Source organism: Drosophila ficusphila, unplaced genomic scaffold, assembly GCF_018152265.1.
Source record: "Drosophila ficusphila isolate 14025-0441.05 unplaced genomic scaffold, ASM1815226v1 contig_797, whole genome shotgun sequence".
NCBI lineage: Eukaryota > Metazoa > Arthropoda > Insecta > Diptera > Drosophilidae > Drosophila > Drosophila ficusphila.
Window position 1 is genome coordinate 96,706 of NW_025064743.1, and position 23,542 is coordinate 120,247.

General features: G+C 45.0%; 2 protein-coding genes across 11 annotated transcripts in view; one reads left to right on the top strand and one right to left on the bottom strand.

Moving 5' to 3' along the window:
- LOC108098212 (transmembrane protein KIAA1109 homolog) overlaps positions 1–14,751 on the top strand; it is a 29,400-nt gene extending 14,649 nt beyond the window's left edge. For 2 of the 8 annotated variants that reach the window (XM_017200978.2, XM_017200982.2), the window contains 15 exons: positions 217–553; positions 619–1,833; positions 1,932–2,096; positions 2,156–2,408; positions 3,003–3,111; positions 3,211–3,326; positions 3,390–4,045; positions 4,109–4,241; positions 4,303–5,164; positions 5,228–5,843; positions 8,360–9,319; positions 9,380–13,040; positions 13,104–13,304; positions 13,376–13,506; positions 13,568–14,751. In XM_017200978.2, the coding sequence (XP_017056467.1) occupies positions 217–553; positions 619–1,833; positions 1,932–2,096; positions 2,156–2,408; positions 3,003–3,111; positions 3,211–3,326; positions 3,390–4,045; positions 4,109–4,241; positions 4,303–5,164; positions 5,228–5,843; positions 8,360–9,319; positions 9,380–13,040; positions 13,104–13,304; positions 13,376–13,506; positions 13,568–14,281 (10,129 nt within the window). In that variant the 3' untranslated portion in view covers positions 14,282–14,751. The remainder of the gene's footprint in view (positions 1–216; positions 554–618; positions 1,834–1,931; positions 2,097–2,155; positions 2,409–3,002; positions 3,112–3,210; positions 3,327–3,389; positions 4,046–4,108; positions 4,242–4,302; positions 5,165–5,227; positions 5,844–8,359; positions 9,320–9,379; positions 13,041–13,103; positions 13,305–13,375; positions 13,507–13,567) is intronic. The other 6 variants (XM_017200981.2, XM_017200984.2, XM_017200979.2 and 3 more) reach the window with 4 other exon arrangements.
- Positions 5,849–8,129, bottom strand: LOC108098214 (xaa-Pro aminopeptidase ApepP). Of its 3 annotated transcripts, none has more exons than XM_017200988.2 (2): positions 8,015–8,129; positions 5,849–7,891 (listed from the first exon to the last, which is right to left on the bottom strand). In XM_017200988.2, exon 2 carries the CDS (start codon positions 7,856–7,858, stop codon positions 6,017–6,019), a length of 1,842 nt encoding a protein of 613 aa, XP_017056477.1. In that variant the 5' UTR covers positions 7,859–7,891; positions 8,015–8,129; the 3' UTR covers positions 5,849–6,016. The 3 variants fall into 3 exon arrangements, with proteins under 3 accessions (XP_017056477.1, XP_017056479.1, XP_017056478.1); XM_017200990.2 differs by having other exon boundaries at positions 5,849–7,917; XM_017200989.2 differs by having other exon boundaries at positions 5,849–7,927.
- Positions 14,752–23,542: the final 8,791 nt, after the last annotated feature.

Here is a 23,542-nt window from a genome sequence, read left to right on the forward strand (position 1 = left end):
ATTATGTTTCTACATTAAAAAAATTTTTTTTACATAAATACTTTTAAACAGTTTTTAAACAGTTACGATTATTAAAAAAAACGTTCCTAAAACCCTAACATACTCAATATTACATTTTCTTATTTAAAGAATATATTATATATTTATAAAATTTTACTTTTAAGTTATCCAGTATTCCAAAATGTTTTACCAAAATGTTGTGATTTTTAATTTAAGAATGGTGGAAGCTGCGGTACCAACCATCCAATCGATGCACCTGCTCTCGGTGGTGAACTTCATCCATACCTCCTGCATCGCAAAGGTTAACAACGACAACATCCTGAAACGGGACCAGAGTTTGAGTTACTGGTCGCAGGTGCACTCCAACTCGAAGCGATCCACAACAGAACGACACCTTCAGGGACCCGGTGACTCGTTCCTTAGCGATGTTTACGAGGAGAGTATATCGACCAAGACCCAGGGGTTGATTGTGCTGCCCAAGGTCAGCATCACCATGCTGCAGTCCTCCATTGTAGAGGAGATTATCTCGGTGGCAGCGTTGGATAATGTGCAGGTAAGCATATCAGACAAGAAATCTTTTAGACAAAGTTATAATTTAATAATCATCTATTTTTAAAGGATCTAAGCTGCGTCTCCCTGCTTACCTTCTACATGGAGGGCATCTCCACGAAGTTCCACCTTGGCAAAACGACGCGCGCCTCCATGCACAACGTGTATATCCAGCAGACGGTCCAATCGGGCAGCAGTAACAAGAAGGGTGGCATCATGAAGGGCACTCGCGCCCTCTTGGCACATCTTTCATCTCAAACGCGACCCGACAATGTCCAGGGAGAGCCCATCCTTATCGAGACATCGGAAAAGCAGCTGGAGGAGCTGGTAATCACGTTGGATATCGGAAGGGCGCATGCCCAGCTTCGCCGGCTGAAGACCGAGGGGCAATCCTGTGCCCAGGACTCACCCATCATCGTCACCGCCATTCCAGAACACAAGAGCAAAGTGCTGTTTGAGTGCCTGAAAATGCCGGAGAGCACGGGTATCGAAAGCATTGGCTACATTATGTTCGAGTGTGGCTTGGAGGGCGTGGGTGTAAAGATAGTGAAGCGATCGCACTTTGAAAAGTCAGAGAACAGCAAAGAGGAGCTGGCCGAAATGGCCGGAGCGGGTGCAGGAGGTGCGAATACCGCCGGTGGCTTTAATCTCAACGATTTGGTTGGCCAAGGCGACGGAGCAACAGCTAGCGGAGATTCTGGAGCCACATCAAAGGCCGAGGCCGCCTGGCGATTGATTACCAAGAAACCTCCAACTCCCAAAACGCCCAAGGAAAAGTTTCAGCCCGCCTCGGATAGCAATATTGCGGGAGATAGCTCCTCTGCAGCTGAACAAAGAAAATCTACACCCAAACCTCCAGATGAAGATGTGGAAAAGGGAACCAGCACTGCGAATATTCCACCAGGAGCTCAGAAACCCGCTGCCGGGGCAGGAACCAACTCCAAGGATGCATACGACAAGGTTTTGTCCAATGTCAAGGAAACGGATAAGACTTCCTCTTGCGTGATCGAACTAAAAGCGGTTTGGTTCAACTTTGCTGCTCCACCTTGCGTGCCAATTACCCGCAAGATTGATCTGACGCGCTTGGATTGGAATCTTTTGAGCACTGCTTCGCCGGCAATCACGGCATGGATGAATCCCAGCAATCGCCTGGCTATCAAGATCGTATCCCTGATGAAGGCTCTCCACACAAGGCAAACGGCTGTGGCTGCTTGTCTCATGGCGGAGGCCATGGACAATGAAAAGATCCAGAGAAACCCGAAGATCAAGAAGGTAACAAAAGAGGTATACTGGTTTAAATATAAACATATGCTTCACCTGTTAAATATCACACCATTTACCAGTTTTATGTTCACATTGTAATATAATTATTCTTTTTGCAGAGTCGCTATGCCAACAACTACACCCTGCTTTCCAAGACCCTGCAGGAGGATCCCAGTTGCCAGCTGTGCTACATCATGCAGAAGTTGGTCCTGGACGAGGGTGTTCAGAGGATTGAGCCGATTTTCAAGCAACACGATGTGCCACATTTAAACACTTTGCGACAGGTGCGTAATTCCCATACACACATCTTTCCGAAACTAATTTAATTATCATTATTCTACAGGGAATCATTGTGTTGAGTCGGCAGTGGAAGAATACCCTGTACAATCCCATCCTGTTCGAGCACCAGTACAAGAACAAGCTGGCCCGACCCATCAACGTGACCTTTTCGTTCCCCCAAAACGAGGAGGAGGCGGAGAACGATGAGTGCGAAGGTGATGTTGAAATGGGCGCCTTTTCGGGCGTCGGCGAGAATCCGGAAGAGAGTGAGAATGCTTTATTACTTGGGCAAACACAGCATCATCGAACTCACATTGGTATTTTTTTGATTAACGCTCTCCTGCCCGCCGTCTGTGGCGGGTGGTTATCTCCTTTTAACCTAGATATATGTATAGTTATAGACTATTTCTATATTTTCCTCCTTCCTGTTTGATGCACGTTTTGATTGTTTGTTAACCAAGTTCAAGATTGTGTCTGCGTGTGTATGTTGCTTTGATCTATCCTCCTTTTCCTTCAATTTCCTATTCTATCTCTTTACACTCCTACTACACAAATGTTATCCACCGCTTTGAGTGTTCACCACTTCATATTGTTGATGCTTTGCGTTTGCATTACTCTACAGAACAATACAACTCTTCTATCCTTTCTGGCTATTACTATATCTATACCTATGGACCTAAATTTTATTTTGAGTATGTTGTACATTAAGCGAACAATATCGGATGAGAAGCCTGTAAATTTTTCTTAACCTACTCTTCTTTCAAGCTTTATTTCTTCTATGGTTCTGTAACTACCCAAACACTTTTTCGTTCAGTGTACAACATCCCAAGAAGAGTGCTTTCTTGAAGAGTGCTGTAATAAAATAAGTAACCATCCTTTATTTACGGTTTTTTCCTAACTTTTCTATACAGAAAACAATCAGTACGGAGGTGTTCCTTATGGCCACGAGGCTGGAAACCATGGGACAGCCTCTCAGCGATCTACTTCTACGTCGCCAAATATACACCATCCTCGTCGAGGGTAAGTTGTACATGTTTGCCTGCTTATATCCATTTTCCATCTCATTAATGTCATGCTTGTGATCTGTTCTTCTCCCCCAAAAACATCCGTGTGCATCAGCCTCAATAAAGTGCACAGCAAAGCCTCGAATTATTCACATGGCAATTCATCTCGTTCCAGCATTCAGATGCTGCCCATTATTTCTGGGCTAGTTGAAAAGCAGGTTCCGGAATTCGGTATGTATTTTTTTTTACATATATCCTTAAGAAAGTGATTTCATATTTATGCTTTGTCCATAGAATATGGAGCCTTGCAAGAGGGCTCCTTGAGTTCCACCAACTCGGTGAATAAGTTCTGGTTGGGAGCTGAGAACCACAAGGAAGATTTATACTTCTGGATGGCAAAGCAGCAGGATAACAAGAAGAAACATTTTGCTGAAAAAGAACACACTCGCCCCGCTCCTCCCAAAATGCATGGTCAAGCAGGACAAACTCGCAGTGGCATTATGCAGGATTCCATCAAGCTGCTGGATGCCCATTTGATCTTTGAACCACTGCTCACTTGCTTAGGAGTGATGCCTCAACAGATGATCAACAAGTTCTCCAATGCTGACATCTCTTCACTGGAAAACTTTGGCACAAACCTGTCCCTTATCGGTACATTCGATTCCATACGAGTGGATATTGTGGTCAGCGAGGCTGGTGACAAAAAGAACTCAGCGCAGAAACCAGCCAAGCTGAACAAAAAATCAAATGGCGGCAGGGCCTCCATAATGATGGATACCCCACTGTTCTTATGCGAACGAGTGGGGGTGGAGTTGGAAGTCCTCAAAATGTCCGATGGCATGGTGGATCAGGCTCGCCAGAATGTCATCTATATGTCGCGTCGCCAGTTGAAGAAGCACACCAGCACTGTGATTAATTTCAGCCTTAATGTGAGATTTATCTCGCAGCAGGTGGGTGGAATAACTTAAAAGAAACTAAATAAAACTAACTCAATCTTTTTACTTTAAATTAAGGTTAATATGCCGCTGTTGAGGTTGCTTCATCAGATCTGCAATATGTACCAGAATGTAAAGGATGCCCAGAACGAGTTCCACGAACAACCTGAGCTGAGTAAAAAGAGTCAGACCAAAGATGAGTGCAGTTTGGGTATGTATCTTTCATTTTGAAATCATAAAACGCCTTTTAATTTAATATTTCTCTCGACCAGCTTCTGAGCCAACAGACATCCTAGCTTTTAATTCAGTCTCAGAGCGTTTTGCTCATGCGGAGAACTACTCGGATGAACGATACGACAAATTTAACGAAACCATGCCCACAATGCTGGCTAGACCGCGTCCTGGAGGCTTGGCCCCCATCATCCAGTTGACACCCTCTCCAAATGCCAAGAACAGACCGCAGAGTTTTGCCCAGAAGCTTCGATCCACGGGGAAATCAGTGAAGGGCAAACTGGGCTACACGAATCTGAATGAGTCCAGTTCATCGCCGTTAAGGGATAGTCCTACCATGTCACTCCACGAACAGAGCATACTTAAGATGACCACCGAGTCGAAGGCTTCGCTTAATGGAGCTTGTGCCACCAGCGTCAGTGGGGATTACCAAAACACTCTGACCAAGGCGGGTATGCCAACAATGGCTCCAATGTTGGAGACTCCAAACTGCTGGAAGACCATCTACCACCTGTTGGAATTGTACGGCACCATGCCAGAAACCAAGACGGTGGTTCAAAGGAGTTCCTTGAATGAGCACAAGAGCAAACCAGCGGGCTTCGGTCACGATGAGGATGATTTGGCCAGTGCTCCAACACCCCTGCCTCAGCACCGCGAGATGCTTTTGGTGGATGCACCCTCGCACGAGCGAACGCGTCTGATTGTCTTTGGCGTGGCCAAGATCCACAAAACTCGCCTGCTGGCCACGCTCTCCGGTCTTAAGCTGGAGTCGGAGATTACCACGTTAAACAGCACAGCAACTTGGAGAAAGAAAGCACGTCCTGTCTCCTTAGAGTGCTCGCTTACTGGCCAAGTGGGACGAGCCATGATTGTGCTGCTTGAGGGAGTGGCTCCCAGCCAGCAGTAAGTTTTTTTTTTTTTTTTGTTTGCCCAATTTTGTATGATAAAATGTTTCTTAAATTCCAGAACCGTTGTAAAGGTGACCGTTGGTAAAAGCCAGACTCTATATTCGAGCCTTTCGAAGCGAGGAAAGGATAAGAACAGCGGACTGCTCTCAATCGGTGCTGTCAACATAGACATCCCACAACATCCAGTTGCTCTGCACGGAATGATGACTCGTAGCTCGAAGCAATTGTCATCCACGTTACAGGAGCTGCGAGTCAAGCGTAATTCGGGTCGATCTACCCTGCGTTCGCATACTGCCGAAGAGCCGGAGTCTCCATTCCATGCCCGCAACTCAGGAGGAGCTAGCAGCGGAACTGGAGTGGCCAGCGAGATGCGCGAGCGCACAGTTTCCGGTGGAGCAGGAGCGCAACAGCAACCGCAGCAGGCGGCTCGCCGGGCTGCTCACATGGCGCAATCGAAGACAGCAACGGCCCAGCACCAAAATGGATTGCTTCAGCCACTTGTCATGCAGTTCAATGTGCTGCTGCAAAGTTTGTCCATTAATGCGGCTTTGCTTCCTTCACTACAGGCCCAGTATCGCATGAACCACGTCAGTTCAATGGGAGTGACCGGCCAAAGGGCCAAGTTCGTGATAGATCTGCCCACGCACACGCTTAGCTTCAACACCAAGATTCAGGTGAGTTTAACGTTATTTTTCAACTTATTTATTTAAAAAGTTTTTGTTGATCAAAGTGAAAATTTAATATTTATCTATTAATAAGATACATAAAAGCAGTTTTAGTCTCGAGTAAAGATTATATGAGAGTATAATAGATATGAATGACGAAAAAGATCAAGTTTAAGAAACAATTAAATTGGCTGAACCTCTTTTTTGAGCCAGGACAAAGTGAATTGGTCTCCCTCGCGTGACAATATTGGCGATAGGGTATCCCAAACTTGCTGATGATAGGTATTGAGCAGCTTCACTTCCACATCGGATAAGAGCTCTTTTTTGATCATTTTAGTTTGCTTAGGGCACATGGTGATTGTTTTGAAAGTCAGGGCGCCACGGTTGGCAAAATTGTTGGCCACCTGAGCAGGCACAATCTGAACAAGGTCCTCAACACGGATGCCGAACTCTCCGTCCTGATAAAAGCCAGGCTCGTTGGAGATGATCATGTTCGCCTGTAGACCAGGATCGTCGGGCATCAGACGAATTCCCACGCCCATGGGACCTTCGTGAACGTTTAAGAAGTGACCTACTCCATGACCGGTGCCATGACCGTAATCCAATCCAACGTCCCAAAGCGCCTTCCTCGCCAGAGTGTCCAAAACCTGGCCCTTGACCTTGGCCGGGAATACGGTGGAACCAAAGCTCAGTTGGCCCTTCAAGACTCGAGTGTAGGCTTCCTTCTGGAATTCAGTGGGTTCGCCAAAGTGAAGGGTTCTTGTCACATCCGTGGTGCCATCCAAATACTGTGCGCCCGAGTCACACAAGTAGACCTCCTTGTCGGTTATCTTCCTGTTAGTTTCTTCCCTCGGGTGATAGTGAATAACTGAGCCATTGGGACCAGAAGCACTGATTGTGGTAAAGCTCAGGCCCATGTATCTGTCCTTCGAGGAGCGGAACGATTCCAGCTTATCGGAACCAGATATTTCATCGACTTCCGCACCTTTCTTAACTTGGTCTTCAAGCCAGGCGAAATACTGACACAAAGCAACTCCATCGCGAATGTGACTGTTGACAAAGCCCTCGATCTCCACATCGTTTTTAATGGACTTAAGCACACAGACGGGCGTCACCTCCTGAATTCTACGTGACTTGGGTATCAAGGCAGTCAAATAGTAACTGCTTGTGGGTGCAATCCAGATCTTCGACTCCTTGGTTGAGACAATTTTGCTGATTTCCAAGCCAATGGAGGAGTATGGCAATACGCTGATTTTTACATTGTTCTCGGTTTGATGCTGAGCAAAATCAGCAGGTAACTTTCCGGAATCCACAAAAAGAAGTAGATCCTCGTTAGTTACAATCAAATAAGAAAAGAAGACGGGGTTGAAGTCAATATCAGAGCCCCGAAGGTTCAAGAACCAAGCGATTTCATCGAGGGCACTGACCACCAATGCATCCACATTCTTATCTTTCAATTGTTTGCGCACCAGTTCCCACTTTTTGGCGATAGTGACGCCGGAGTATTCAAGTTTAAGGGGTATAATCGTGTTGGATGTTTGCGGTGGCTGATCCTGACCCCAAACCTCATCGATAAGGTTATTCTCAATGGGAACCAATTGGCATTCCGCGGCGTTAAGCTCCGTTTCGATGGGTTTCCAGACACGGAACGACAAAAGGCGGGGGTCCACGCCCACAGAGCTGCCCTTGGGTAAATTCTTGGCCAACCAGGCGCCAATCGATGGCGTAGTGGTCAGGCCATCCTTCATCAGCGTCCAATTAGAGTCCAGCTGTTTCTCTGCCTGCTGATAGTACCGCCCGTCAGTCCAGAGCAAGGCGGTATCGGTGGTAATCACCGCCGTGCCAGCGGAACCATCGAATCCGCTCACGAACGCGCGTCGCTCGTCATGTTGGCACTGGTACTCCGACTGGTGGGCGTCGTCCGAGGGCACAATGTACGCCGATATGCTGGTGGAGTCGCCCACCTGGGCGCGCTGCATCAGCTCCCTCAGCTTGGCTAGAATCTGGGTGGTGCTCCTCTTCATATTCGGTTCCTTTCCTCAATTGCAGCAGACTAACTGATGGGGAAAATGGCACACAGAAACTGAAATCAGCTTAAGTCGATAAGATAATCAAACGTAATCGTGTCCGTTCTCCCATAAACACATAAATAATCTGACACATATAGCTGTCATACTCACAGGGACTGTCAAACTATAGTTTAAATTACAGGGTGTAAATTTTTTAGACCGCAGTTAGTAATTATTTTTTTGCAATGACACATTAAAATTTGCAATTTATCACAGGGCGAAAATACTGCGCCATCAAAATAATTATATCATATCGCCTTTTCGCTTTTAGTATTTTTAAGCTTTTCATTGGAAAAGGTAACACTAACAGCTGGGCTTGCATGTTTGGCGGAAAATTTAAAATGATTTGTTTATTTTTAATAATATTGTTACTCATTTTTTTGTATAATGAATTCATAATCTTTCTTGTTTAAAAATATTTAACTTAATACATTTTTTTTTTTTATTAATTTTCAGAACGAAATGAATCTGCCATCGGAGGCGTGTATTGGTCTTCCGCCAGTTCACGTCCTGGCGGAATATATTCCAGATCACCGCCAGGACCACACGGAAAACGTTGAGGGCATTGTTTTGCGCCAAGGTGGCTACGTAAATGCCAGTGCCGAGATTGGAGAGTTCGAGCGCTGCCTGACAACCGATCTCCTCAACCATTTGGTCTTTGTGCAAAAGGTCTTCATGCGAGAAATAAACGAGGTTCTGCAGAAGGTTTACGGAGGCGAGAAGCCGGTACCCCTGTGGACAGAGGAGAGCGGAGACAATTCCGGAGCAGTGCAGGAGTCCTCGCTCAAGCGAATCCTCTTCTCCATCAACATTTCGATGAAACGCATCCAGCTTACGGCCACAACTCCCTGTTCCTCTGCCGTTCGTTTTGAAACTGGGACCCTGGAGTTGCAGCTATCAAACCGCGTGAAGAACTTGGGGGATCTTAGTAATCGAAAGCTGTTCTTCAAGGCTCACATCGATTTCAATCTGTCCCTGGGTCAGATTATTCGCAATGTAATTTTCGATGAGGCGGAGCCGGAGTTCCAGCAGTACGCCTTCTTCCACACAACGATTAATTTGAGAAATGCTTTCCAAGACGAGCTGCTCAACGAAGATAAGGAGTTGATTCTGCTAACCCTCAAGAGACCGCTGGTTTACGTTCAACCAATTGCCGTGGACAAGGCCATCCTGGTGTGGCTCAACTACAAGAACGCCTACGAGTACTGGGCGGAAAAGAGGGCTAATCTCTGCAATGAGCATACCCAGCACAGCCAATTCAGTCAGTATACGGCACAGCATCAGAACCAGAATCCTCAGGTGTTCGACCGAGTGGCTTTTGGTCAGATAGCCAGCTCAAATCTATCCACGCTATTCCTGCAACTCACAGTGGAGGACATGGGCATCTGCCTGCCCCTCAAACAGGTTAACACCACGGTAAGTCCCTATTTAGATTATGATTTATTGTGCTTAAAATAATATATATGTTTTCCGCAGACATTTGGCTCTCGTTCGTACCAAGATTTTGACGCCAAGGGTGCTGTTGTGATCACACTTGAAAACACGATCATTTCAGCCTGCAATTCAGGTGCCTTGGTGTCTAAGGGCAAGTTCCAGGGCTTGTGTCTGCGATTTGCAGATGACTTTGAAACCAATCTGGATGACTGGAAGCCCAACAGTGCCGAGCCCATCATGAACGTTTGCGTAGTGTCCGAGGGAACCTTTGAAGTGTGCTCTCGCACAACAGCCGCCAAAAAGGGTGAAAATGCCAAGTGGCTGCTAAACGTCAAATGGCAAATGGAGGGCGTGGACATTCATCTGGATGTGAATATTGGCAAGCAATTGAGTTCCCTTGGCCATACGCTTACTATGCTCACAGGTTTTGAAGAGGATGAGACCCAAATGGAGTCACCTGACAGCGATGAAGGAGATCAGAGCTGCAGGGATACGTTTGTGCGAAGGAGAGGCGACTTTGACAACTTGCCAGCGTTTGTCTTCGATCCCACAATCGACTCCAAGAAGCGCTCGTTTATGATGGAGAAGGAGATGGCCGAGCAGCTAAAGATCATCAATGATTTGCGCACCCTGGGAGCATCGCACAATACAGTGGCCCATGAGGAGCGGCGACTGCAGGAGCTCCAAGCTATCTGCTACAAGTACTTCCGCAGAGATATGATCCAGAAGTGGAAGAGACCCTCGCTGAGAAGATCTCTGAAGAACTACGGTCGCTCGCAATCATACATCGGAGCGGGATCTTCGGCAAGTGGCGTTGGAGTTCCCCAAACCCTTGACAATGGAAGCTATGCTGGCAGGAGATTGGATACAATTGCCTCCAACGATGAGATTTCCAGCTTGCAGAGCACTCCGGCTTCTTGCCATTCGCGAAGCGCTTCCCTGAAACATACTGGTGGTGGTGGAGTCGTTGGAGGAGGAATAAATGCGCTCGGTAGAGTGACTTTCACGGAAGCTATGCGCCAGACTTCACTACCCAATGCGGACACGGATACGGAGACGGCGGACAATGAGCTCGATTGGCGAGGTGACACTACTCCCAGCGAAATAGATGTTGATGGCACCTCCGTGGAGATGCGACGCAAACACGGTCATGGTCAGAAACAACCGGAACCCAACATCGACTTTGAACTAGACATCAAGGTGCTCGTTAACTCTGGAAAATGTGTGCTACACACCAAGGACACTGGCGAGGAGCGAGCTCAGGGCTACGCTGGAGGATCAGGAGCAGCTGCTGGCGGAGTGCCAGCTTCGAGCGTAAAATCCCATAAGAGGGAACGGAGCATAGGCAACGATTGGGGAAGTCCGACTCCCTCGAGAAGACAAAGGGATAAGAGCAAGCTGCGCTATAATGCCAACGCTCTGCTGGCAGATCTCACCATATTCCACATCCCCGGTTTGGATGTTAAGCTTCACTATCAATCTAAAACGCTGGCGGAGCAATTGACTGGAGATCAGGTGCCGCATGGTCGCCGTTTGGGCAGCAAGAGAGCCACTCTGTGCGCCTGGATGACCCTGCAGAGTATCCCAGAGGAAACTATCATATCACCACATATTCTGGAATTCCTGGAGCAGACTCTGGAGCCCATTCCAGCACGACAATCGAACAGTGTTCCGCCGACGCCATCCCATAACACAGCCGTTAATCTGGACATACTGCCTGCCAACTATGTGACTTATGCATCTTTCCCCGTCGATGTTATAGTTTACTTCCACATGCAACCCTCTACCTTCAGATTTAGCTGTCTGCCAGTTTCTCGAGTGGAATGCATGCTTCAGCTTCCCAGCTTGGATATTGTGTTCAGTTCGAAGAGGAGCAGCGATGAGGAGAACTCAACGCAGCCAGGAATTCACGCCCATCCGGAGCAGCAGCTGCCCACTGGCGGACTGAGTGTCACCGGTTGCCTGGCCGACTTCAATGTGTTCATCTTCCATCCGTATGGTGGCAAAAAGACTTCCAAGGAGACGCAGTTCTCCCCGCTGAGCGACAGTGAACGAAAGGATTCGTTGAGCATCAACGTTGAGTTTGTCAAGTTCCACATTACGCGCTGCAGAAAGGTTTACATTGAACCGCTTCCCAGCTCGAAGAGATCCCTCGATCAGTCGAGAGCTGTGATACGATTCTCTACCATTGTGGATATTGGAAGTGCCAGTTTTAAATACGATATGAGGAGGCTAACGGAGATCTTAGCCTTTCCCAAGGCTTGGTATCGCCGCAGGATTGTAAGGCGACTCTTCCTCGGCGATCTTAGCGTGCAACAGCAACAACAGCAGCAGCAACAGCAGGGAAATGGAGCTGAAACACCCACTGGCTGTCCACCTGCCACTCCAACCCCAGGTGAGGATTCTAGTAGAGCCAAGGATAAAATGCGCCTGGACTTCGATGCTCAGCCATCGCAACAACAGCAATTGGGACACTTTGGAGCTGTGAGACAGCTGAAGAACCTGGGCAAATCCTCCAGCGCTGAATCCTCGGGAACCCCTCCCTCGGAGAAGAACCAAATCACTGCCTGGGAAACCCTCGTCATATTTGCAGTAAACTTCACCAAGCTGAACGTGCAAATGAACATTGGTAATGTGTGTGGCAACGTTGTGTGGCTCACGAAGGATTTCCAATCGGATGGACGACTCTCCATCGGCAGCACTGGCTACAAGAACATGTATGCTGGGATCTATTTAGGAGGATCAGCCCTCGATGCCAAGGGTGGCATAGTGGGTGGCAGCTTCGAGGTGAACAAGATCAACAAACGATTCCATATCAAGGAGGAAGCGGGCATGGAACCCTACCACACCATGGGACTGAGTTTTATGGCTCTGGAACTAAGGCTTGACTACATGGGAACTTCGGTGCTGATGACCCGGATTAGCAGCTTCTCTGCCGCCATGAAAGATGAGTGGCGCACTGCCTCCCAAGCGGCAGCAGCTCCCTCACATGGCAAGGATCAACCCAGAGCTTTGATCTTTATCCACGGCGATCTTAGCTGGGACCAATTGCAGATCATGATTAGCAAGTCCACCACCGCAGATCTGCTGAAGATGTACTTCAAACTGGAAGAGTTCTTCACGCAGCAGTTTAAGTCCTCGAAGAGGGTGTTCTCCAGCCTGGAACCACGTCTCCAAGATCGCACTGCCAGCATCAAGAGGCGTCAGCAGCTCAAGAAGAAGCCGGCCAACGGAGAGCTCGTAGCTCCTGTTCAAATTCACGGTTTGATTGGCGAAAATACGGACGCTCGACATCATCGACATTGGCAGAAACCATTGGCTCAGGTTGTGGGTCTGGTGGTGCCCTCACTGGTGACCCGTCTGCCGCGACATGGCAATGTTCTAGGAGGCACCGTTGAGCTCCGAGGACAGAACATCTCGCTAGCCTGCTTCCACGGCATAAACTTTAAGTCAAAGTCGTGGGCGCTGTTTAGCTTGAGATCCCCTTCCATTAACTTTGCCACGGAAGCGCGGCAGACCGAGGATGAAGTGCTGGTCACCCAGACACTTACCTCTTCTTTGGGGCAGACTACAGAGGTGCAGCAGCAACAGAATCACTCGATGGCGATTGTGAGCCGAATCACCAGGAACATCATCTTTCCGCCACAGTTCAAGACTCTAAACGAGTGGTTCCACTATGCCTTTGCCAACAGCGAGATTGATGGTGAGTTGATAACTACTTTTATTTGTTTTATGTGAAATAAATATTATTTGTTATTTTATACAGCTGTCGATCGCTTCCCCATGCTGGAGTGCGAGCGAGAGATTGCCTCCAACTCCATAGAGCGAACGCGAGCCTCCGGCAGCAGCAGTGCGGCAAAGGCGCAGGAGCACAATCATAACCGAGAAGTCATCTTCGCTCTGCCCAGTCTGCAGCTGCATTTCAAGACTGAGCACAAACAGGGACCAACCACACCAGAGCCAAGTGGTCAGTACCTAAAATATTAATTGAATATATAAATTATAAACATGTTGATAATCTTTTAATATCAATTACAGAAACCAAGCCAGAAGTTTTGTGCAGCTTCATTACCGAATTCGATGACCACATCTTTGTGACCGTCGATGCGGACGCCTTCTTTTTCCTGCACGATCTCATCACCTCCTACGTGACTGAAAAGGAGAAGGTGGTAAGTACTCAATTAATTTATCTTTGTGAATTTTAATTAATATTTGTATTTGCTCGAACAGATTGGAGCTCAGTCGGCGCGGGCAGCCTCGCCAAATCTCTCGCAGAAGGCCAACCTGAAGCCATATCTGACCGACGAGATACTCAAGGAGAAGAAGGGCGCCTCCAGTACGAATCTGACTGCCCATGGCAAGCAGATGAGTGCCAGCAAGAGCAGCCTGGACCCGCTGCAGGGCAGCCACACGAGCCTAGCGAACGCAACGGCTGCTGCCAATATTGCGGGAGCAGCGCAAACAAACACGACGACGACGTCGACCGCCACAACATCAGCAACAACCTTGTCGCCCGGAGCGACAGCTGGTGGACCATCGACAAGCGCCTCGAACGACGCCACCGATGGCAAGCAGCCGCAGCAGGAGGGCTCGGCGCCCGCCTTTGATCTCGAATCGTTTGTGCGCGACTGGCGGCACTTTGAGTGTCAGACCTGGCATTTGGAGCCCACTGTGCGCCTTTTATCCTGGGCGGGCAAGTCCATTGAGCCTTACGGCGTGGACTACATCCTGAATAAACTGGGCTTCAGCCACGCACGCACCACCATACCGAAGTGGCTGCAGCGCGGATTTATGGATCCGCTGGACAAGGTGCAAGCAATGATGATGCTGCAACTGCTGCTGATGGTGCGCGAGAACAAAGTGGAAAGGGATGGCGGAGCCAGCGGAAGTGGCAAGCAGCAACAGAAACAGCAACAGCAGAACCATCGACCACCAACGAATTAGCAGCCATGGCAGAGAAACATCTATGACAATTGACACTTACCCAAAGTCGTTCGGTTTAGTTTAAGTAGTAGCGATGTATAGATTTTTCACCCCGTGTAAAGTTTTTAATTATTTATTACCCTGGTTGACCTAGCATGCTTTAAAGTTGAAACTCGCGGTATTATTTGGCCAGTAAGGCAGCTTCTTATCAAATGTAAATGGTTTGCTCTCGTTTCCCATACTTTTTAGGCGTATCTGTATACTCTCTTTTTTTATAGATGTAAAGTCAAGTGCTTCGTGTAATTTGCTCAATTTTGGCGCTTTGTAACTATCATTATTACATGGTTTTGTTATTCTAGGATTTACTATGCAACAATGAGCAAAGCAATTGTGTTTAAACTATAAGTAGCCCTAATTGAATATACAACATAAAAACGTGTAAGTCTATCAATAAGTAAAGTGAATAAACTTTCCGAAATGCGTACCAGAAATATTAATTGCAGACCATGATTTCAATATGGTTAGATAAGATTGAGTTATTAATATAAAGACCGGATTCTTTTGGAAACTTCTTGAAGATGGGATTGTTGCCGGGTTCCTTGTTTCTTCTGTGAGTGAAAAAGTAAATGTTCCGGTTAATTTTGGTCCGACTTTTTGTGCTCCTCCGCCTCTTTTTAGCCTTGGCTGGATTCCCTTTGACTTTTCTAGGCCTCCCACTTGCCTTTTTGTATGATTTTTTCTTTGTTTTGCCCGAGTAAACTTTGCATCCGTAGCGCGTATCCGTTTATTTTTTCGTTTTGTCCCGCTGGCTGAGCAGTGCAAATGTTTTCCTCGACTTTCTCGGCGTCTTTCACCGGTTTCTTTCGCTTGTCACTGGATTTTTTTTTTGTTTTTTGGAGGCTGAGACTGAGGCTGTGTCTTTGTAAACATTTCATTTTCCATCAAGGTTGCGTTTTTAATTATCTTTCCTTTCTCTGGCTGCTCTCGATGTGATGGGTTCCTTCTTCATTTTTTTTTTAGCATATTAGGTTCGGTTTTTTTTCTCAGTTTCTACATCATTTCGCTGCCTCTGTGAAGCAGTTGCCCCGAGTTGATGAGCTTTTCACGCATTGTAGGCGCGCGCGGAATAAAAAAAAAGAACTGAGACTCTGATGGGTTGGGCGGAAAAGTGGGTGGCCTTTTGGTTGGCTTTGAGGGGATTCCCCCTTTGGCAAGGGTCGTGTCAGTTTAACTCGGGCCCTGAATGCCAGTGGTTTACTTTGGAGATTAGTTTATCTAAAGTTAATGAGGGTTAAAACTAATAGGCGAATGGCTTAATTTTTAATTATGAGACTTGCTCTTCTTTTGTGGCTTCTTTTCTTTTGCCTCCGTTTGTGTCTTTGTGTTTTGGGGTTCATCTTGTTTTGATTTTCTTTCCACTTTTTTGTGGCTCCCCGTCGCCCTTGACATTTTGATGGCACTTAATTTAAGCCGCCAGCAGTTAAATGGCTTATTCAAATGGGATTTTAGACAACAGTAACTTTAAATCCCTCGGTGCATAAAGTAGATTTCGTGGAACCATTGAACTTGACTTTTTTGTACCCTCCCGTGTACATTCGATACCCATTTTGTTATTAGTTTTCCCCCGAATTCGCTTGCGGAAAGTTACTCGAGGAATTTTCGTCTAGCATTTCATTTGCCATGTGCCCCATAAATTTTTAACGCACGTTGTCAAGGTGTCTTGGACACTTTTTTCAATTAATTGGCAAAACTTCAAATTTCACTTTTTTCGGTACTGCTTGTTTATTTTTTTTTGTGTTTGGCAATTTATTGAGTGCGCACAGGTTTCAATTACACTCATAGCATATTTTCAACTCCAACTGATTTAGCTGGCACTCGTGTCTGGGTGCTGTGAAATATGATAGGTGCTTTAATAACATTCGCATACAGCTAGATACTTTCATATACGATATGGCTTATGCCTGTTTTTGTTTTGCCATTAACAGAGGCAAAAAGCAGGCAATGGGTATCAAGGGATGTATTAGTAGTTTGTCTTTGCATAGCAAACTTTGTGTTCGGGTGGGTTAAAAAAAATGTTCAAAACTTATCTATATGAAGAAGTATGGCTTCTAAAGTTCAAAGCGCATAAAAACTGGAAAGGTGCATGGATGCAAAGTTACCGGAAGTTGAACTCATATCTTCCAGGGTATCTAAACAATGTTAGAACACCGTTCCCTGGGGCTGAAATCCCCAGTGTTATTTATTAAACCAGTCGAAGGCAATCAAGCACAGGCTGTGCTCCACAATTTATGCCGCGCAACCCTTGAACCCGGGCTCTAAATTATTTTTTAATTTCCTCCGGTGGGGCCTAAGAAAACTTTTGGCTGGCCGAGAACAACAAACAACATAATAATCAAGTCAATAAAAAAGTCATAAAAAAATAGAATACAAGAAACAAAACCGAAAATATCTCAAAGGGCCAAAGGAGGCAGTCAGGGCCATGTCCTGTGGCCAAGTCTATTTATCTGTGTACGTGCGTGTGTGTGTTTGTGTTTGTGTAAGCGTGCGACTTGTGGCATGACCAGGACATGCCATAGACAAATATCAGACAAGACGAGAAGGCGAGGAGCGGAGACCAGGACTTGTAAGAACGATAAAGCAGACAATAAAAACCACCAAGCCTAATAAAAATTACATTTTATTTTATTTCCCGCCCTCCAACATCGCCGCCGAATCGTCCTTCGTCCTGGTGAGAAGCAAACAATTTTAAATAGTCGAAGGCACGCACGTCAACGGGCGAGAGCTGTCTGAATGGGCCTCGTCCTGGGTGTCCTGAGAGTCCTGGGAGTCTCTAAATTACAGCCAAGATATTTGGCTGCCAGATAGCGTGGGCATCCGCCTCGCATCCGCTGTAAGTAATGTAAGTAATGACTCCCCCGTGTGCCGGCCAGTGTACAATTTGTGGACATTTAACTGTTTCTAATAATTATGTAAATGTCCGTCACTTGATGCGGCACTTTTGTGGCCAGTGTCCCCCGTTTCCTTCGCGACCAACGCCCCATCCATTGTCCTCCGCAGCAATTCCTCTTAGCACAATTATGGCCAGTCCTTGGGAAAATAAAATGAAAAGCCTGTGGGCGGAACGGGGGAACGAGCTTTCCCGCTGGCGGAACGGGCCAGTGTCAAATTTAATGATGTTCCGGGGTTCGTCCAATTGGGAATGGCCCTTGGAATGGGTCTCGACTAGATTAAATTGCAATAAATTTTAAATAACAAATTCTATTCGGTGGCTGGAACACCAGTTTTGGTTTGTGTTTGTGTGTATTTAAAAATGATCAATCAAAGTATAGAGTTTCCATTTTGTTTATTTTGAATTTTTGGGTAATTGATATTTGTTATTATTTTGGTTGACATTAAAATGTTATAAATATAGGCTTGTCAAAGGGCATTTGCCAATAATATAAAAGGTTAGATTGCTTTCAACAAACGTGTTTATCATTCTAAGCTTAATCACGAATTACAATTATAATAATTTATTTTTAAAGTTCGAAAATAAAGCTTAAAAATCAGTTTGAAACATTTTGGGGACCAGGAAGCGCATGAGGGGGCTTTTACTTCCGTTAATGGCCTGCTACTTGGCCGGCAACAATGGCCTTTACACTGGTGTGTTGGCCTTTCCTACTCCTATTCCACTGCAGCCAACCATAAAATTATTATGCAAATACAGTGGAGAGGGGGTGGGCTGGGGGGGCCAAGGGTCAGGAGTGTGCACATATTAGGGCTACAAGCCGTTAATATGCAAATGGCACCGCGACTCATTCATAAAAAGGGATTTCTCCATAGCGTAGCAGTCCTTGAATGCCGACGTAGTCGCAGTCGTCTGGTTCCTGGCAACAGGATGTGCCGGCCATTCATGACGATCACGATGGCAGTTGGAGCAGGATGGCACTTTCCAGCAGGCTGAGGACTCAAAAAGGCAGGACAATGGGAGCGGGAAGAAGTCGTGTGCATAGTTTGTAAGACTAACGAGCGATACTAGCCGGAATGGGGAATTAAAAGTGAGCATTAACTGAGGAAAGGAAAAGTTGGAAAGAAAGTTGGGGAAAATAATTATAGTGTTAAATGATTACTGCAAGCTGATTTGTTAAATTAATATACAAAACTACAGTCTTAGAAATAAATACATCTCTAGCTCTGACCTCTCACCTAAATGCAGATTTAATTACCTACTTTAAGAGAAAACTCTGTTCGTATTTCTATTTTCTTACCTCTAAAATATTATAATGCATCGTATGACCAAATAAATATATGTATGCTATGCAACGCAATCTCCTCCTGCTGTTCACAAAATTGGACAAAAGAAAGCGAAGAATGGCAGAGAGAAAGCTCCGTATAAGAGGAACTGACTGAGGAAGTGCACACACAAGAATTTCGCCACTCGACTGTGGCAGAGTAATTTCATAATTATGCAAGCACAAATGCCATTGTGTGACCTCCGCGCCCACTCCTAGAACACCCACCAGCCACCTCCATTTAACACCCATTCGCCAGCCATTCGCAGTGTGTGGCAGCCTCAAGTGCAGGGGCAAAGTGTATAATTATTTGTTGCCTTGTAATTTTTCACTTAATTTCCATGGTCCGGGGCGTGACATCCGTTTTCTGCCGGCGAAAAAAGTGTGCAATTATTTTTAATGCTCCTCAAAATGGCGAAAGAAAAGAAAGTTATGTATTTACTATGGGTTAATATTCGTATTATTTGATAAAATATAAATAAATATATTACAATTATTTAATACATTTATTTTAGTTATGTACAAAATCAAAACTTTTTTAGACTCATTTGCCGCATAAATTCCTAAGTTGCTAATTTTCCGTAAAAGATTCCCTCTACCAAAAACACTTTGCGCTAATCATCATATAAATGGTTTGTAAAATATTAGATAAGAGCCAGCAAAAAATAAACTGTTAAATGTTTTGGAATTAAATGCGTGATTTACCCCGTTGCCGCTTCGCATGGCTATCCGCTTTCCCAGCTCGCTTTTCTTACCATTTTCCACTCCATCCAAAGTGGCTGCTCTCTGCTTTTTCCTCAGCGGGCAAACGCCAACGCGATTTTCCATTAAATCCTTGAACAGCTAACGCGCTTAACTCTGCTAACCAACAAAACCTCTCCTTCCACTTTTTTGGGAGGCAGCCCCAGCAGAGCTTATGCAAAAATTTTGTTTTATAAAATTTTCAAGTCAAGCGCCTAATCCCAACACTTATTCTTATACACTTCAATGTCTGGCACAAGAAAGGGGGCGGCTTGGTGGGTGGGGTGGTTCGCAGCGGGTGGTTGGGAGAAGGAATGCACAGGGAAAAAATTATTTTCTTTATAAAATATGAATTTCAATTTGACTAACGCTGCAGGTCCACACCCAGTATCTTGGCCAATTTTAGTCAGATTTCAAAGTGACATACCTCTTAACGTTTAAAATTGAAATATTTAAGAAACTGCATTCCAAATTATCCATTTATTAGAGGTCGGATTTTTTAAGCCTGTTCATGTTAGATATTTCAAAGATTTTCAGTAATTTTTTAAGTACCCCCAAAACTGGAGGTCCACAGCCCATAACATTGGCAATTTTCATCCGATTTCAAAGTGGCTTACCTCAAAACGTTACTAATTGAAATATTTATGAAACTTCATTCAACATTTTCCATTTCTCGGGGATCGAATTTTCGACCCCTGTTCATGTCAGATTTTTCCAAGTTTTTACTGATTTGTTGAATGTACCCCCAAAACTGGAGGTCCACAGCCCATAACATTGGCAATTTTCATCCGATTTCAAAGTGGCTTACCTCAAAACGTTACTAATTGAAATATTTATGAAACTTCATTCAACATTTTCCATTTCTCGGGGATCGAATTTTCGACCTCTGTTCATGTCAGGTTTTTCCAAGTTTTTTACTGATTTATTGAATGTACTCCCAAAACTAAAGGTCCACAGTCCATAACTTTGCCAATTTTTATCCAATATCAAATGGGCATCTCTCTAAACGTTTGTTATTAAAATCTTTATGAAACTGCATTTAAAAGTTTCCATATTTTGGAGGTTCAATTTTTGGCAACTGTTCATGTCAGAATTTTCCTAGTCTTCCCATGATTGGCTGACTATGCCGCCAAAATTGGAGGTCCCCAGCCCATAACTTTGTCAATTTTCATCCGATTTCAAAATATCTCTAAACGTCGAATAGCGAACTCTTTTAAGAAATTAGATTTGAAATTTTCCGTTTCTCGGAAGTCTCGGAGTCGGTCCATAGATTAAATTAACACTTATTTTCTTCCGTGTGGTTACGTTTTGTCGTCTTGGGGCAGGGCATTGAAAAGTTTTTCTTTTCCCAACCAGACAATATTTTATGACAAGTGCTAGGAATGGGGTTGCTTTGCCAAGAGGGTTGAGGAATGGCGGGTGGTGGTGCGTCTTTAGCTTCTAAGATGGTTTGGTGGATTGCGGTTTTAAAGGAAGAAGGAGGGGCAAGCTGTGGGTGTGGCAACACATTGGCACATTTCGGGATTATGCCACTGAAAAATTCATTCATTTCCTGCTTATTTTTCACGACGAAACGGGCGAAACCGAGCCGTCTTCACACTGTGCCCTTTCTCCGGCGAAAACCCCAACACTTTGTAATATATAATTAAGATTACAAGCTTTCTGGTTTCGGGAGTCTGGGAGTCTGGAGTCTGAGGCTGTGGTGCGCGGCTTTTACGACTCGACTTGACTGATAACCGAAGGCGAACTGTGCGCGGCCGCAGGAATTTATTCATGGCTTGGGTCAGAGGATGGATCCTTCGGAGCCTTCGGCTTACCGGGTTGTTTATGTCCGGGCGCGACCTCTCGCAGATTAATTTATGCGCTGCGTAATTATTAAATCAAAAGTATTAATGCCCTGGCCAAGCATCTTATCACGAATTGAGTGACCCAAGTGAAGGCGCTAATCAACATTTAAGAGTTTCATAGCGTTCTTACGGGGTTGATTAAAATAAGAAGGGAATGAGCAAAAAAGGAAAGGGATCCTTGGTTATTGGATTTATTGAGTGATTTAATTAAATAAATATTTTCAGCGAAGAACTGGGTTAAACTAATATTTATAAAAACTCTTATCGGTTATCAAAATTAATTAATTTATAAGTCAATGGATTTCTATATATTTTTTTGTATTTTATATGTATTTTGCATCGGCTTTAGTCTATAAGTAAAACTTTTCACGCAACCCGTTAAACAGATTTATCTCGATAATTTGCCATCGAGTGGAACTGGAGCAAAATGTGGCAAATTGTCAACCATTTGACAGGGCGCATTAACAAGCCTCGTTGGCCGTGAAAGACAATACCACTTCAGTTTCAATTTGCATGACGCATTAATCAGCATTCGATTTGAATCTTGTTATCTCCCCGCCGCCACTTTTTGCGGGGGCCACTCCCTTGACAACCTCACGCAATAAATTCGAGCATCAAATGGTGAGTAATTTCTTTATGCCGTCGGTGTAATGTACCGCCATAACTTAGCCCAGGACGAACAGGAGGAACCAGGAGGACAACCAGGTCGAGGACCAGGACGATAAGAATGGAGCGGGCAGTCGAGAAAGAGGTGGAGCCGAGCCACCTGAAGGAAATTAGTATGCCGAGACATGAAAATCATTAGGCCAAAGACAAACCGCTCCAACTGCGCCTCCACTCGGTCTTCGTGGGTGTCACTAATTAAATTATATACATAACAGCCAGATCCACGGGCAGCAGAGCAGCAGTGGCAAAATCACTGAGCGCAGGTGGGTGGCCCGCCCAGATTTGGTTTAGCGCCCACCGCAGGTGTAATTAAAGAGCTACTAGTGCCATAAATCTAACCAGTCGCACAGAATTCGTAGCTTAGCTGAAGCCCACAGTGGTAAAAGTTAGCAAAAAAAATATATCAACTAATTTTAGAAATTATTAGAAATAAATTGCTTGGAAATTGTCTTATAAAATGTTTTGCAAATAAATAGGTCAACCTTAACAGTAACTACAGATGATTTCCCTAAATCTTTTCACTCCTATCAAAGCAAAAATCAAGCTGTTTTATCCGCATCATTATTTTGTCCCCCGGGGAGTCCATTCGACTAATTAAAGTTACCCACCAAAAGGTTTTGCCACTCGAGCGTATGAGATTGTTTTCGATAAAGATTATGGACAAGTTTTTCCACTCGCCGACCGCAATTGTCCCCTCTACACAAACTCCATTAGGTCTACCACCCAAAAGCGGTTTTTCTATTTTATTTTTTATTATCACTTTTTTAATTTGATGCGAGGGAACAAGAACTGGAGAAAAAAGCAAGCCACAGAGCGAGAAAAACAAGGAGAAGGGTTCAGTTTTCTGCGACCCTTTGGCAACGGGTTAAATCGCTTGTAATTACGCTACATAAATTTTAAATAAGTATCCGTTTCTTTTCGCCGCTCTTTCCGCCTTTTTGCACTCAGAAGAACCAACCCGCAAATGTAAATACTTGTATATATACATTCAGATGAACAGTCGAAGTTCCCTTTGTGTTAATTGCGCGGGTCGGGCGGAGTCAGTGCTCAAGTCAACCTCGAGTTGACCTTTTCCCCGGCCATTTTGCCACCCATTTTAGCCAAGCTTACATGCTAATTGTAACCAAAAATCCTGTTTATTGTGCGCACATCAAACTTTTAGTGTTGGTAAGCGGCTTAGTATTCAAATTGAATGTAATACATTTGGCCAAATTGCATGCGAGTCGGGTCTTAGCGCAAATTCCTCGGGATTTCGGCTGACTTAAGCTGCCATTGTGGACGAAGGGTTTGGCTTGTAATATCCCAATTCGGTTAAGGGGTAACGAGTATCCCTGATAAGAGGGCGAGGTTTTTTACGACCCCCCCGCCGAGTGGGAAAAAGCTTATGTGCGAGCACATAATGCTAATCGACATTACTATAATGCGCTCGACCGCCAAAATCTGATGTAAGCGGCGACCGTTAAATCGGTTAATGTAAAGGGTTGCATTTATTAAGGTAAGTTTGTTACAAGATCTGAAAACATATGCTGTCTTTAAAATTGATTTTATTTTAAAATTGTATTCAAAATAATTAATAAGTGTAAAGAAAACTTTAATAAAAAGTCTTTAAATTAATAAATTAGAAACCGATTGTTGCTTTATTTAATAACTGTGTTTCCTGAAAATAACCAAGACTGTAGCCATAAATAATTTAAGGAGCTTTTAATGTACTTTGAATTTCGGCATCATTCATGGACGACTCATTGTGAGCAAACATT